General features: G+C 44.6%; 1 protein-coding gene across 3 annotated transcripts in view; it reads left to right on the top strand.

Moving 5' to 3' along the window:
* ASTN2 (astrotactin 2) overlaps positions 1–16,945 on the top strand; it is a 914,376-nt gene extending 897,431 nt beyond the window's left edge. For all 3 annotated transcript variants that reach the window (XM_065878807.1, XM_065878806.1, XM_065878804.1), the window contains 3 exons: positions 817–917; positions 2,628–2,811; positions 16,708–16,945. In XM_065878807.1, the coding sequence (XP_065734879.1) occupies positions 817–917; positions 2,628–2,811; positions 16,708–16,945 (523 nt within the window). The remainder of the gene's footprint in view (positions 1–816; positions 918–2,627; positions 2,812–16,707) is intronic.
* Positions 16,946–17,208: the final 263 nt, after the last annotated feature.

Here is a 17,208-nt window from a genome sequence, read left to right as displayed (position 1 = left end):
CTTAGCACCTAAAATAATTCCTGGCACACAGTTAATGCTCAACCAAAACTTGTTAAGTGAATGAATGAAAGAATATATAAATGAGTATATAAAGCCATACAAGATGGCATCGGGGTTTACTTCTCAAGTCCTGGATTCAGACTGCTCTGCCCCCCAGTAACCGTGAGACCATGGAAAGGTACACAGCTAAGTCTCAGTTTTCTCCTTGGTGAAATGCAGGTGAGAATAATCCCTGCCTTCTAGGTTTGCTACTTGTAAATTAAGAGATTATGTGCAAAATGCCCAGCAAGGCAGTTGGTGTTCAATGCATGCTTAATAATTATCATTATTTTTCTTTCCAAATCATTTTCCTGCAGCCTAAGCATCCCTGAGTTCTTTTTTTTTTTTTTGCTTGTGGCCTTTTTTCAAGTTTGTTTATTTATTTATTTATTTTTGGCTGTGTTGGGTCTTCGTTTCTGTGCGAGGGCTTTCTCTAGTTGCGGCGAGCGGTGGCCACTCTTCATCGCGGTGCGCGGGCCTCTCACTATCGCGGCCTGTCTTGTTGCAGAGCACAGGCTCCAGACGCGCAGGCTCAGTAGTTGTGGCTCACGGGGCCTAGGTGCTCTGCGGCATGTGGGATCCTCTCAGACCAGGGCTCGAACCTGTGTCCCCTGCATCGGCAGGCAGATTCTCAACCACTGCGCCACCAGGGAAGCCCCTCATCCCTAAGCTCTTTCAACTATTATTCCTGTGCTATGATTTTGTGTTCCTCTTTGGAACTTCCAGGGCCTTTTCTGAAGTCACAGCCTTGTGCTCTGTTTTCTTGTTGTGCTACAGGTTCACTCTCTATGCAGTGGATACACGAGGGAGGCACTCAGAGCTCAGCACAGTGACCCTGAGAACCGCCTGTCCGCTGGTAGATGACAATAAAGCAGAAGGTAGGTGACCCATTTCTTCACTTCCGAGGTAACTCCCATATTTTCGCTCTCTAAATTCTGCACCCAACGGTCACTAACCACCACTACTTTCCTGCCTCACACACATACTGGCACAGGGAGAAGAAAGCCAAGGGACTAAGGAGGAACATGGAGATAAATTAATCAAAGCCATGAAGGAAATTGAGACGGACCAGCAGTATCTTTGCCAGTAGAAAGACTTGCTCCTCTGTTACAGAATCTGTGTTCTGACTTAGAGGCAAGGAGTGGTGGAGAGTCAGAACCCCATGACTGTGTTCTGCCCCTTGGCCTAGGCTTTTAGGGACCAATCCCTTTCTTCCACTTCAGGCTACGCTAGAGCTGGCAAATCGGGGCACCTAGAGGACCACTTGGCTTTGTTGCACTCACGGCAGATATTGTTAGCTGATCACGGCACACCTTCCCATCTAGCCCAGGGGTGGCCTCAGAATCCTCAGCGTAGAGCTAGAGTCAGTAACTATCAGTCGGAATTAGCACGCAAGATGAAACCTTTTCTGCTATTCCTTGTCCATGAAGTTGTAAACACTAGGCAAAATACCTGTCAAAAAAAATGGAACCAATAAATCAGATCTACCGTATACTTAGTTCTTAGACAATGTGTAGATACAGTTTCTACAAAAACATGATGGTAGCTCATGGGACCTGGTGGTCCACTTCAAGTTGAGCAGATATTTTCTAAGAACCCTGGTACAAGGAATGCAGAAGAGACATGCTCTTCATCTTTCAGGAGTTCACATTCTAGGGGGAGAGAGAGAGAGAGACATTTCTTCAAATGGCTCAGTCATAAGCTTGATGACAGATGTTTGTGTGCTGCCTACCAGACAAGAGGAGATGCTGAGATACTGAGTCTCAGAAGGGAGGGGATTTGAGGTGGTTTCCTGGTAATTGTTTTAAGTATTTTTATTTTAAAATAACACATGAACATGGTTTAAAAATAAGAACAATAAAGATTAGAGTAGAAAACTTTACAAAGTAAATGCTCCTTCCATCCTGAACCCAAGTCCCCCAGACTGTCCTGAAAGCAATTGCCATTAGCAGTGATGTGGGAACATACATAAATTTTGTTCAAAGTCTTCAATGATGAAAGAATGCGCCTCCTATTCAAGAGAGCAGCCCATAATGAATTTTAGTTACATCAATTAGTAGGAATGACTGAAAGAGTAGAAATTGCCATGAATGGCAAACAGAAGAGTCTGGATTTTCTTTGAAAGATTTTTGAATGGAGAGCTGTTAGACCTGATCACAGAAATGTGTGGGGAGTATTGCAGAGAGGAGATAGAAGTTGACTATTGAGATGAGCCCAAGACAGTTTATTTAAGCCTCTGCACTTGTTTGGAATTTTCTGTTAAATCATAGGCACAAAACTTACGTTAGGGAGTGCAATTATAAGCACTAACTTTGTGCCAGACCCTGTGTTGAGTGCTTTACATGCACACTTTAATTTAGTCCTCCCAATGCCTCTCCAGACTATATATCGTTATCTCCGGTTGATAGATAGGAAAACTGAACACAGCTGGTCAATGACATATTCAGGGTGGAATTAAGGTTTGTCTGTCCCCAAAGACCACACTAGTGAACTCCTGCATGAATATGCCTTCCTAGTTGCAAGGCATGCTTTTGTCCTCCCTTTTTCCTACTGTCCGGTGATCTGTGCCTGCAATTCTTCCTCCCCAGAGATAGCTGACAAGATCTACAATCTGTACAATGGGTACACAAGCGGGAAGGAGCAGCAGACTGCCTACAACACACTGATGGAAGTCTCCGCCTCCATGCTGTTTCGAGTCCAGCACCACTACGACTCTCACTATGAGAAGTTCGGTGACTTTGTCTGGAGGAGTGAGGATGAGCTGGGGCCCAGGTGCGTGGGCATATGAGCGCGAGTGGGGTGGTGAATTCTTCTTGCTTCCATTTGACTTTACTGGAGCCTTTCTTCCATAGGCTGGGAATGGGCTTTATGAAATAAATAAGAGTGGCAGTCACCCCGGTCATGTCAGGGTTCGAGAGGGGAAGTGGGTAGGGAGAATGAAAGAATCTTGGAATTTTAGCTTCTTAGACTCCTGGAATGTCAGATCAGAGACCCCAGTGTTCTTTCAGTCAATCCCTCCCCTTATTCACCTTCCACTTGCAGTTTTAGAGATGGGAAGCGTAGCTTCCTTGAGGGGATATGTCCTAATCAACATCGTAGAAGAGCATGGTGACAGGGTCATGGCCCCTAATCTAGGGCTTCTCCTACTCTTTCATAAGAAATCCGAGGGTTTTTTTTTTTTTTTTTTTTTCTGAAATAAAGTCCATTGGTAACCAAGACTAAATACATTCATAAATTCAACACGTACTAAGGCACAATTTTTTGTCACCAGCACTGACTATGCCAACCACTGTGATAGTTGCCATGGAGGATTCAACCATAACTAACACACAGTCACTGTCTTCTGAAGCTTCACAAAGTAGTATCTGAAACGGTGGCTGCATTTCATGCCTTGCACCCAACAATGACATCCGTTCATTTATTCAACACAAACTTAGTAGCCCCTCTTTTAGGTCGGTAGTTGATAACGCAATGTTAAAAATGTAGAAACAGTCCCTATCTACGCATAGCTTACTGTTGCAGGTAATTAAACAAGCAGTTGCAAAGAATAGGAATAATAAGGGTCAAAAGAATAGACGAAAGGGGCCCTTTGGGGAAGCAAGGCATAGACACTCGGTCTAGGTAACGCAGTGAAACCCCCATAAAGGCTGAGACTCTGAGGCCTAAAGGGTGAGTTAAGGTCAGACCAGTGGAGGGAGAGGAGGATTGGAGGGGTTAGGGCCAAAGGAGTAGCCTGTGAAATGTTCACAGGAAATAATACTACATAGGCAGGGGTTTTCCTCTTAAATTTTGGTCATTTGCCTGCCACCTTTATGATTTTTGTCATATCGCCATACCATATGCAGTTCATTTCTTTTCTATTTCTTCCTTAGGTCCACTTATTGAAAATACATTTGAAACGAAAACACTGTATCATTTTGTAAAGGGAAAACTAGCACCATCTACCCTTAATAAAGATTAAACTTAAGCATTCAGTACAGTGGAAGAAAAACAAAACCAGAAAACAATGTAGTTCAAGCCTAGCTGAGCCTGAGGCTTTCCCTTTAAAAAGGGAGATTAGCAAGTGTTAGAGAAGTACTTAAGACACAGTCCTGAACTAAAACTCTCTTTCTTAAAGTAATCTGGAGGAGGGGAAGAGAGTGAAAATGGGAAATGCTTTTCCTCAGTGTGATTCATTGTTGTTTAATACTGGATCTGTGATCTTCCTGAGTACCACCTAAAATCCTTTCTCCTGCCCCAGGGGAACTCCTTCTACACTTTGGTAAACACTGTGTGGAGGAACTGAAAGAATTTCTGTGTAGTTGGAGCCAAGTGTGTGACAGCAGGAGTGGGAAGAGATAAGAAGGGAGAGGTCAGCAAGGGCCAGTTCCGAATGCCCTGTAAGTAGGGTTAAAGAGTTTGGATTATCTCTCTAGAGTAATGGGAAGCTTTTCAAGTGTTTTTCACAAGGGGGAGATGTTATCAGATCTTCAAGGGATAGAGATCCCTCTGACTGCAGTTAGAAGCCTGGACTAGAGGTGTCTAGACCAGAAGGAGGCAGTGAGGCCATAGAGGCTGTTGTAACAGTAATCCAGGAGAGATGGTGCAGTGCCCTGGGACAGGCTAGTGTCTGTGGCACTGAAGAGGATTGCGTGACTTCCTGAGATACTTAGTAGGACAGCGTGTTATGCCTTAAATAGCTTTAAAATTACCCTGTAAACTAGGCAAAGTAGGGTATCCTCCCCATTTTATGAATGAAAAGGAATTGGAGGCCCCACAGGGTTAAATGAGCTGCCCAGAGTTTGCTATGGAGTCCGGTTCTGCCCCGAGCTTTCACCCTGAGCCCTTACAACACTTGCAGTAAACCCCAAGAATTCAAGGCTTGGTTGAGGGATAAAAAGGCTCTTTCCCTTGGGCGGGGCCTTATCTGTTTTGCTGGGTCCTAGATTGTAACTTTCTCCCTTTCACATGAAAGAAATGTTCTTTAGATAAAAGCTAAAAGAGAGCAGACAGACAGAAGCACAGAGCCCCAGATGAAAGCTTTTGCATGAGTCATCTCGGCTGCCATCTTGCCTGGGGACAGCGAAAGGCATTCTACTTTATTGGGCTTTCCCACAGGGTTCAGGGATTTTAGGTGGAAGCTAAACCAGAGCTTCACTCCTGACTTTGTCTTTATTATCTTCTGGGGTCCTTCCAGGACATAAATCTTCTGGAAAGGCTTTCTGGTCGCCCACAGAGGCAGAACGACCCACTCAGTAATGGACCCGTTCACCTCCGGCCAGCTGGTCACCAGCCACTATATGCCAACACCCACTGTGCCACCCAGCTCCCTCCTTCTTTGGTCTTTCTAGTCTCTTGAGGGAATCTGAGATTTCTCTGGTGTCCCACACTGGCATCAGCAGGAATCAAGGCAGCTGCATCCTAATCCATCCTGGCACTGCTAATAAACTCACTGTGCAACCTTGGCCTGTGGCCCTCTCTGGCACTCAGTCTCTTTATCTATAAAATTGTTGCAGGAAGGGGGTCCCTTTCCAGAGCCTGAGAGTGGGCTCTTGTCTAACACTCAGAAATGAATTGTCCGAGGAGACACATGTGCTGGCAAAGCAAGAGACTTTATTGAAAAGGGGCGCCTGGTCAGAGAGCAGCAGGGTAAGGGAACCCAGGAGAACTGCTCTGCCACGTGGCTTGCAGTCTCGGGTTTTATGGTAATGGGGTTAGTTTATGAGTTGTCTCTGGACAATCATTCTCACTCAGGGTCCTTCCTGGTGGCACTCGAGCATCGCTCAGCCAAGATGGATTCCAGCGAGAAGGATTCTGGGAGGTTTGTAGGACATATGAACTGGCTTCTCCTCTCTCCTTTTCACCTTTCCCGAATTCTTCCAGTTGGTGGTAGCTTGTTAGTTCTGAGTTCCTTACCAGGACCTCCTGTTGTAAGATAACTCATGCAAGGGGTTACTATAGGGCTTGGCCAGGGCGGTGGTTTTGGTCAGTGGTTCCCCTAACAAAACGATAGTAGTACTTTTTCTTTTTTCTTAGCAGTGAAAAAGCTGTTTTCTAAATAAAGCTTGCAAAGAACCCCAGGTCTTATCTAGAAGTCACCTCCTCAGAGAATCCTCTAAAATTTCTACCCATTCACTTTATCACACCCTCGTGTTTTAATTTTCTGTGTTGTATCTACTAGTTTTAGTATCCTATATTGCTTATGTGTTTACTTCTGAGTTATCTATAAGATATTATCCCCACTACAATGTCAGTTTATGTATAGCTAGTGATCCTTTATGTCCCATTCAACTCTTGTAAGTAGGTGCTAAACGATTACTTATTGAATAATTGAATAATGGGATGAGTAGATGTGTGAACCAGATGACTACAGAGTTGTTCTGGTAGAAGCTAGAGTGGGTGGCCTGGAGCCCCCCTGCTGGGTCTCCTCTTCAACTTCCCCCCTCCAATCCCAAGGGTCCCTGAGGTCTACCTGAGCTATCAAGGATCTATATAGATCACAGTTGGAAACAACTGAATTCCGCAAACTCTAAGGTTTTTCTAGCTTAAAAATAACGTTCTAAAAATAAAAAAAATTCATTGTCCTTGCAAATATTAAGAGACTTGAGGATATCCTCACTTATTAATTTATGGATTCATCGATTCATTTAATGTGCTTACTATGTGCCAGACCCTGTGCTGTGGGCTGGAAACAGATGAGCGAAGAGGACAGCTCCTGCCTCTACCAGGCTCAACATCTAGTGAGAAAAAGACTGGTCAGCAGGCAGATGCAGTGAAATATGTCACAAGAAACACAGTATAAGGAGGGTGAGCAGTGTGCTTTAGAGTGACGTTTATCAAACTTCAGTGTACTGGCGAATCACTCAGGGGCCTGGTTAAAATTCAGATCGACTCCGTAGTCTAGAATAGGCCTGAGAGTCTGCATTTCTGACAGGCTCTTCAGTGACGCCAGTGTGGCTTGTTAAAAAGCACCCTTTGAGTGACACGGTTCTGGATGCAGCTGTCGTTGCAGCTAATCCAGACCTGGAGCTCAAGGAAGAATTCCTGGAGAAGAAAGTGAAGTGTATGCTCAGAAGTAAAGGATGAACAGGAGTCCTCCAGGTGGAAGGGGAGGAGTGCTCGCATTAGAAGGAGCAACCAGGGCAAGGGTGAGAGAGGGTGGGGTAAGAGAATATACCTTGGTCAGGAAGGATAAATCTCAGTGGGGCAGAGAGTTCAAGGTGAGAAGGAAAAGGGAAAAAAACAAGGCTGGAGAGTTCAGCAGAGGTCAGATCATAATGGCTCTAACGAGCCCTGTTCATGAGTTGTTCTTTCTTCCAAAAGCTGGGTAAAGGTTTGAAACAGAGGATCACTGTGGGCGAATGTACCGTGCTTCTTAATGGTTAGCAAGTATGCAGAACATCAAAGTGTAAAGGAGAGAGAGCGAGACTCTGCCTTGAGTTCATGTCCTAGCTTTGCCACCCGCTTGCTGTGTAACCTTGGACAAATTTCATCTCCATTCTGGGCCTCATTTGCAACATGAAAGAACTGAACTCCAAAGTCCCTTCCAGCTGCGAAGCCAAGGAACCAGCAAGCCCTGAAGGTCATAGAGACCAGAGAAGAGGCACCCCATGAGTGTCCTTTCACCTCTAGCCCAGCATGGCTTGTTTCTCAGGAACCTAGGATGGCTAGGATAATAAGAGCTTTTCCCAGGAGCACTCTGAGGTCTGGTATCGTGGGATGAGCTCTATTAGGATTTTGTTGGCCTATAATCACCAAACCCCAAAATGTTCTCTACTCCTCTGTGGATTTGTGGTCATGTACCCCCATAAAATGTAGTGACAAAAGGGTGACTCTTCCTGCTACCTAATAAATCCATCAGGCCAATGTCCTCCAGAGCCTGGTTCCCATGGCAACCACAGGTTACTGCAAACAGCTGTTCAGAGAAGACCCGCTGACACCCAGCTGTCCCAGCCATACGGTTCCTATTAGGAGAATTGAAAAACTGAACTTATAGGTGGCCAGGGACCAAAATTTGCTCCAGTCAGAATACCCTTGACCACTCTTGAGCTTCTCAATCCTCTCAGTTATGTCTGATTAAAATGATAGAGTAGGGAGAAGAAAGCAAGCACTTGAAGAGATTTGTTTCAGTGGAATTTATCTGGCTAGATTAGAAATGGTGTATTTCTGATGTCAGCCCCTCTTGCTTCCATGGCAGACATTGCTAATAGCTCACAGAAATCATCCCAGGATTGGTTCATTCTGGGATCTTTCTCAACACAGCCAGACAAGAAGCTTTTCCCATCTGAGAAGGATTAGCACATGCTATGAACTGTCATTGCTTTGTTCTTAGTGAAAACATTCAAGCCTGGGATATCAGTGTACCTTTTTCAGTCCAAGGTTATGTTAGCTCTTTCCTTAGATATCTTGGATTCACTCTCTTGGAATTTCTAGGACGTTGGGAGCAAGAGCAAATTTAGGCTTCTAGAGCCATATTCCTGTCATCTCAGATGCACTTTTATTTTTTCTGCATATTTCGGAAATCATGAAGGATTGTGCACAATAGATTTGCACATTAAGTGTTGTATTCTTCTTTTCTTGAAAGGCTGTGATTAAATCAATAGCATCTCTTAAAATTGATGATGTCTTAGAATGGATAAATACAGAGAAGACAAACTATGACTTTTAACAAATGTCCCACAGAACATTTTCGCCACTGATAATATAGCAATGTACATAATTATCTTGAAGTTTCTGTCAGTTCAAAACTGAAATACCTTTGGGTTCATTGAGACTCAGTTATTCTTACCATCAGTTTAGGAATGAATTCTTGGAAGGTCTCATGGTTTCTTATGAGAGAACAAGGAGGAAACAAAGCCAAATGTAAATATTTTCAGTAGTCACCTTACAAATCATATTTCAAACCGGATGTTGAGGAAATATATTTACATGGCAGTACCTGAGCTTCTGGTTTTCTGTTTAGTGGGGGTGGTCTGAGGTTAAACTTGATGTGGATTTATTCTGAAAGTAACCCCAGTGAGCCACTGGGAAGCCATAAAACCATGAGTTCATTGCACATACTCATCACACCAGCTTTAAAATATGTGTAAGTGTATGCATGTCTTCAAAATGGAAATGCCTTTATTGTATTTTATCCTAAAGTAATTCTTGTTCATTCTGTAACATGTAAATGAGACAGATATATATATATATATATAAAATGGCAAGCAAAAATGTTGCACCCCTGAACCCCTAATCCCCACCCAGAGATAAAATTAAGTGTGCACGTATTTCTCCAGATATCGATATGGATGTGACATGGATATGCTTATGAGTAGGGAAACGGGTACAGACTTAAGGATACATTGACATCTACAGACCACAGTTCCATTTCCATCAGCTCTGCTATGTTTAAGAAGTACATACATTTTGTTCTGTTTTCTGCCTATTTACACACATGTACAAGTCTTTTCCTATGGATGCGTGTGTAAATACGTTGTCTTTTTGAAGGGTCTTTTAGCCAGTTAACTATATGAATGCATCACATATTAATTTAGTTCTCTGCTAAAGACCAAGTAGATTTCTTCCAACTTCTTTTCTATTATAAACAAATCTGGGTAAACATTTTGCCCACTTGCCCGATTACTTCCTTAGATCCATTTGATGCTCCCGTGGTATTTCATTCCCATTATAAACCTCTGCTAGAAAAGTGCTGTATTTTGAAAGCTAAGGACTGAAAATTATTAATCCTTTCTCCTTACACAATCAGGAGGAGCTAGATACCAGGGGAACTATATACTGTCCAAGAAGAAGGTGGGAAATATTAGTTGAACATTTATTTTGGCCCAGTCATTTTTATCTCATTTCATCTCCTGAACAATTAATTTTGAAGACGAAGTAACAGAGAATCAGTGGAGTTAAGTAAATTGTTCAAAGTTACACAACTAGTAAGTGTCAGAGCTCAGATTCAAAGTATTGTCTTCTGATGTCAAACTAGTGTCCTATCCGATATAACACATTGCATCCCAAAATATGTGCACAACTAACAGATAATATAGTATGAATCTCAACAGAGAAATGAAATGCTTCAGCACCAAAGAGGAACATGTGACTTAGGGTAGCTGGGAAGATCTGGAAGACCTCCTGAAGATGAAATTTTAGCGTGGCTTTGAAGCATGCACAGAATCTCAGTGAATGTGCTCCTCTCATCTCAGGAACCCGATGCTGTGACAGTTGTCGCAGCATGTTCTCTTGTGAAGTGCTCGTCAGATGGTATTTCTCTGTGAACCAAGCCCCTAATTCCTCTTAGATTAAAAACAAACAAACAAAAGCAACAGAGATCTGCTCCAGCTCCCACTACCGTTAGATTCTGCTGTGGTCTGAATGTTCGTGCCGTTGCAAAGTTCATGTACAGTATTGCAAACCTAATGCCCAAGGTGATGTAATTAGGAGAAGGGGTCTTTAGGAACTGATTAGGTCATAGGAGTGGTGCCCTAATAAATGGGATTAGTGGTCTCATAAAAGAGACCTCAGAGAGGTCTTTTGTCCCTTCTGCCATGTGAGGGGACAGTGAAAAAGTGCCTTCTATGAACCAGGATGTGGTTCACCAACCACCACACCAAATCTGCCGCTGCCGAGATCCCAGGTTTCCCAGACTCCAGGATATGAGAAAGATATTTCTGTTGTTTGTAAGCTCCCTAGTCTATGGTATTTTGTTATAGCAGCCCAAACAGACTAAGACAGACTCTTCTAAGGCATGCTCGATTTGATCATCTCCAGTGAAGGGGAACCCACTGGAGGTATAGAAAGACCCCATCTACATTTAGAAGATTTTAGTTTTAAGGTTTTTTATTGTGTGTGTGTGTGTGCCTTCTGTTAGTTTTTGAGTGGTTTGTTAACACTTGGGTGCTTTGCTGAAGCGATCTGAGATGCTGTCCTTACTCTGTTAACCCTAGTCAAATCGTATGACCAGCCTGAGGCTTACTTTTACCACCTGAAGAGTGGGACTAAAGTATGCACTCTAGAATTGCAGTGAGGATTACACTTAAGATGATGTTGCCTAGGTTTCTGGCACATAGTAGGTCCTCAGTCACCTGTAGTCATTATCATCCCTGACCCTCAGGGTTTCCCCCTCTTGTTTTCAGTTACTAGAACAACATAACCATCTTCCTAAATCCCCACTTCAGTGACACTTGACTGCTTCCAGCACTTCCACAGAAGACTTGCTTTTGAGACAACCTTCAGCATCAGGATCTGGCCGCAGTTTGCACATGTCCCTCTTACCAAAATGAGTGGGGCTCTCCAGATGTGCCCTGACAAGGGCAGCGTAAATGGAAGTCATTATTTCCCTTAATCTGCCCCCTGAACTTCCAGAGGTTGTGTTCCAGTTTTTTTGTTTGTTTTGGTTTTCTATTTATTTATTTTTTTTTTTTTTGCCGTACGCGGGACTCACTGTTGTGGCCTCTCCCATTGCGGAGCACAGGCTCCGGACGCGCAGGCCCAGCGGCCATGGCTCACGGGCCCAGCCGCTCTGCGGCATGTGGGATCCTCCCGAACCGGGGCACGAACCCGTGTCCCCTGCATCGGCAGGCACACTCTCAACCACTGTGCCACCAGGGAAGCCCTGTGTTCCAGTTTTTTGCAACTACACCATTTCCTTGACTCTCATTAAGCTTGAGGTCAGCTAACACAGAGACTTTTAAGCTCAGCTCAGGAGACAGAGAGGAGGGAGAGAGGCCAATGGGGATATTTCCTTACTGTCTGTCCTCTTTTTCTCCATTCCAAGGCCCCCTTAGAATTAGGTCTGTGTCCGATAACTGTGTCAACAGTGGATCGGGTAATGGTGATGGGAAGAGAATGGTCACTCCAAGGTTCTACAGTTCCCCGAAGAAGCGCCATCTGAGTCTAGCTGCTGACTCCTTCACAAGCCATTCCTGTCTCAATCTTGCCTTCTGGGACCGTGATAAATGAATGTGTGCTGTCCCTCCTTTACCTCTGACTTCCTATCCCACCAGGCCTGGGTCCTGTCTCCAAGGAGGAAGATTTCATTTCTGGTACTTGAGAAAAGTGGTCCTTCTGACCTGCGATTTCCCCCTCCAGGCAAAGCTTGGGGCATGCCTGGCCTTTGGTTTGTGAATCTCCATTGCCTACAATTTATCACCTAGCACTCTCACCTTTTGTCTCTCACCCATGTCCCCCTCCTTGGCCTTTGAGCACCTCCAACCCTTCTCTTCATGGCTTCACCCTCTGAGTTCTTCTGCCTTTGTTGTCTCATTGCAAACCAAGGTGCTGAGGCATAGTGTACAGTGGAGAAAGAGCAGGGGACAGTTAGGCAAACTGACATTGGTTTAGTGTGTGTTATATGCAAATTCCTGTGCTAGATGCCTATGGCGGTAGCTTCATTCCAGCCTAGCAGCAGCACTACAAAATAATGGTCTCTGTCCCCGTTTTACAAATGAGGAAGCTGAGGCTCACGGAGAAGAAGTGGCTTGCCCTAATGGACTCTGGAGCCTATGTCCTATCTACTATAAAATACTACTTTGAATCTTGGCTGACATTTACTGAGAGCTAAGCAAATTACCCAGGTTATCTCATCTTCCAGAAACATTGTTATTCCCATTTGACTTTGCAGTAACTAAGAGTTAGTATGAAGAGCTAGCTCATGACCCACACAGCTAAGTTATAGAACTAGGATTTGAATCTGGGTCTCCAGAGCCAAGTATTTCATCTTAGCTCTGTACACTTAGGAGCCCAGGTTCTAGCTTTGCCTTTGTTACTAACTTAAGGTGTTCCTTCAGGCAAATTATTTTCCAGTTTCAAACCTTAGTTTCCCCATCCATACAAAGGCTTGGTCCAGTTGAGTTCCAAGATCCTCTCTTTGGAAATAGCTGGGCCCTTGGAGACAAAGCATCTGGTCATGTTGGAGGACTTGTCCTTCCCAACCTCATCTTGTATTTATGACTTATCAGACAATGACTCTCCATCACCCCCAAAATAGAATACTTTACCATGGCTCAAAAGAGTCTGGATGGTCTGATCTCTACCAGACTGACTTGTCTCTCACCCATTCTGTGCACTTCACCATTTCAAAAGACTGATGCTTTATGCCCTCTTTAGCCCAACTTTGGATGAGCTATCTCCTCTGCCTTCCCATCTACCTGAAAAATTTGTTTCATCATTGAAGACCTAGCTCAGATGTTATGTCCCCTGGCAAGATTTCTCGGAGCCCCCAAACTAATGATTGTATGCCCACTTTATATATTCCCGTAGCACCCAGCATGTTTTCCAACCCAGAACTCTCCCCCTAAATTAGAGGCTGTTACTATTTCTGTCTGTCTGTCTCCTGCCACTAACTTACATAAGTGCTCAAAGCTTAAACCAGTACACAAATCCTGATGGTGGAGGTGGTGGTGATGGTGATGTACTTTCTGACATGTATCAGGGGCTTAGTATGTGCCAACTACTTTTCTAAGAGAGTTTTACACTTATTAACTTATTTAATCCTCGCTTCAACTCCATGAGGTGGGCAAATGTTATTCCCTTTTTGTAAATAAGGAAATAGAATAAGTAGCTTTTTAAAAGCAAGAGGAGAAACAAGCTAGCACCCCTAAGTGCAGTGATAGGAAACACGTGACACCTGGCTGTGTCTGTTCATGGTTCTCGCTGCTGGTCTTGACCTCCCCAGGTTTCATTCTCCTCAATGCAGCTAGAAACGTTTTTAAGCAGTTTGTCTCTGAACCTGCTACTTTGTTACTTGAAAGTCTTCAGTAACCCCCCACTTACCCCTATTGAGGGCTTACTACAGATTCATTAATGTTTTGTTTTTTTAAACATCTTTATTGGAGTATAATTGCTCTACAATGGTGTGTTAGTTTCTGCTTTATAACAGAGTGAATCAGCTATTCATACACATATATCCCCATATCCCCTCCCTCTTGTGTCTCCCTCCCACCCTCCCTATCCCACCCGTCTAGGTGGTCACAAAGCACCGAGCTGATCTCCCTGTGCTATGCGGCTGCTTCCCACTAGCTATCGATTTTACATTTGGTAGTGTATATATGTCCATGCCACTCTCTCACTTCGTCCCAGCTTACCCTTCCCCCTCCCCGTGTCCTCAAGTCCATTCTCTACCTCTGTGTCTTTATTCCTGTCCTGCCCCTAGGTTCTTCATAAACATTTTTTTTTTTTTTAGATTCCATATATATGTGTTAACATACGGTATTTGTTTTTCTCTTTCTGACTTACTTCACTCTGTATGACAGACTCATTAATGTTTCTTTTTTTATTTTTAAAACGACCTTTGTGATAGATGTAGTCATTATTCCCATTTTATGGATAAGGAAACTGAGGCACAGCTGCTTAAACAATTTCCTCAATATCACAGAGCTAGTAAGTGGCTGAGGCAGGATTTGAACCTGAGCAACCAGGCTCTAGAGCCTGTGTGGTACACCATTACTCTATACAACAAACGCCCCAGCTTCTAAGCTCCAGTGGCTGGGCTCCTGCCACTTCTCCCGTTTCCCACTGTGAGCCCACTTGCACACCGTATTTCACCATGAAATTCCTTCTCTCTGTGCCTTTACCTAGGCTTCCTGTTATGCCTGTGCCCTCTTCTTTACCTAAACCTTACTCATTAATGAGGCTCAGCACAAGTTCCCCTTCTACAGGAAGTCTTCTTGGATTTCCCAATCCTACCTAGGCACTGTCCTCTGTTTCCCACAGCTCCCACGCCTTCTTTTATCATTGCTCTTGCCACGGGTGTTTCAATTTTACATCTGTCTGTCTTTTCCTGCTGAATCGGGAGCTCTGCCATATAATAAATGCTCTGTAAAGGAGCAACCAATGACTTTGTCTCCTTTAACTTCTCAACTGCCCCACTTGTCAAGTGAAGAAACAGGTTTGGAGATGTTAAGTAAAGTTCCCAAGGACACCGAGCTGCTAAGGAACAGAGCGGGAACTGAAACAAGGAGGGCTGAGAGTAAGCTCCTTGGGCTCCCCCTGCGGAGGCGCCTGCCAGAGGTGAAAGAGGCCTGTGGGTCAAGTGGTAACTCGAGTGTGATTATGAAGCTATGAATTCTTGGCACCTCAGGAAATATTCCACCCAAGTGGTGAACTATACAAAGAGGACTTTTTGAAAGGCACCTCATAAATCGTGCCCACAAAAGCTACACGCATAAGCCCGGCCCTTTTCCAGCCGCCTCGCAGGTGCCTAAAACAGTCTCCCATTTGTGGGGTCTGTTGTCGTAAAACGCCCTCCCTCCTGGGGTCTCAGAGGGGCATGGAGAGGACAGCAGGAGAGAGCCTCTCATTTAGCCCCTCAGGATCCCTAGGCATTTTGAGGATGCTGAGATGTAGAGAAAAATGGATTCCACAAGGAGATGGACACCTGGACAGCAAAGCTGACTTATGGTATGACCCACGCGAAAAGGTCATTCCTTTCCCTCTCTAAGCCTCCTCAGTTTCCACATCTTTAATGAGATTAGGTCAGACTAAGTCTCTGGTTCTCAAGTGGGGTGATTTTGGTCCCCAGAGGACATCTGGCAATGTCTGGAGGCAACTTCATTGTCATGCCTGGGGCTGTGGGTGCTCTTGGTATCTTGTAGGCAGAGGCCTGGGGATGCTGCTAAATGTCCTGCAAGACTGTCCCCACAGCAGAGAATTATCCAGCCTACATGTCAGTGGCGCTCCTGTTGAGAAGCCTCGGACTAGGGGATCTCAAAGATGCTTGCTTTAATTTTCTCTGCAGCCCTCGGGTCTCCCCGAGGATCCGCTGTCTGGTGCTACAGAAAGAGCTCTAGATAAGTGCCTAACGATGACCCCCACAGTCCAGGGCGCTTCTTGCTGAGACTAGTGTCCAGTATGACCTTGACCCTGAGACATCATCACAGCAGTTCTCTGTAATAGAAGCTATCATTAATGAGAGCTTACTCAGGACCAGCCTTTGGGCATTCCTCTTAGTTAATCTCACAACCAGTAAGGCCACCATCACTATTTTAGAGATAAGAAAAATGAAATAGAGAAGTTCTGATTTGGGTATATACATGTAAAGGCTTTCATGAATTTAGAGGCACAGAGGACAAGATTTTATTCTGACTATGAGAAAAGAGTATGAGAGAATTAGAAAAGTAAGAAAGCGGACAGAGGGGGCCTTGGTGGGTGTTCAGGCCTAGATCCAAATGCCCAGCTCAATGGTCAACCTGATGTTTGACCTTGGTCAAGTAGTGTCACCTCTCTGAAACCTGGGCTCCATGGCCATTGACTATAGGTGGAAATAACAATATTTTCAGGGCTGTTGTGAAGATTATATAGAAATTTTTAAATGTATGTACAGTACTTACCCAGCATCTAGCTCATGGCGTTAATACGTTTCAGTTGTTGTTCCTGTTGTCATTTATCATTGTTATAATAATTTACACTTACTTGGTCAGAGTCCTCAGGCTGCTTACCTTGTAACGCTTGTATCTCAGAAGTGAAAGTGTTAGGTCAAAGGTTATACCGCTCTTCTACTTTTTACACATTGCACAGTTAAAGAGGACAAGTTCCAAGGGAATTTTGAACAGGCGTTCAAAGTACCACATTCAAGTCAGGCACGGCTAGGGAATTGTTGGGACAAGAAGTCCTCATCTGTCTGCTGACATTTACTCACCCCCTTCAAAGGCCTGGTGCTTGATCTAGGCCCCTTCCGTCATTACCACCTCCTCTGTCTTCCAGGAAGGCCCACCTGATCCTGCGGCGTCTGGAGAAGGTGAGCAGCCACTGTTCCAGCCTCCTCCGAAGCGCCTACATCCAGAGCCGCGTGGACACCGTGCCCTACCTTTTCTGCCGCAGCGAGGAGGTCCGGCCTGTGGGTATGGTGTGGTACAGCGTCCTCAAGGACACCAAAATCACATGCGAGGAGAAGATGGTGTCCATGGCCCGAAACACGTATGGGGAGTCCAAGGGCCGGTGAGGGAGGGTGCTGCCCTCCGTGAGCACAGAGACTCTCCGTGGGAGGGGGAGCGGTGCTCTCGTGGATCCTGGGGCCTGGGTGGGCTGGGGGACAGCTGAGGACGGGCCTGGCAGATGAGGCTTGCCAACAAGGCCAAAGCAAACTCTTTCTCTTGTGGATAGCCGACAGAGAACTTTGTAACCACTGGAATTATTCATTTCCCCCTATCTTTTATTTTTTTCTAAGATCTTATTTGACTCTATCAAAGTCTCTCCTTTTTAAAC

This window comes from Phocoena phocoena, chromosome 6 (assembly GCF_963924675.1).
Source record: "Phocoena phocoena chromosome 6, mPhoPho1.1, whole genome shotgun sequence".
NCBI lineage: Eukaryota > Metazoa > Chordata > Mammalia > Artiodactyla > Phocoenidae > Phocoena > Phocoena phocoena.
The sequence above is the reverse complement of the archived record's forward strand: the minus strand, read 5'-3'. Positions and strand labels throughout refer to the sequence as shown.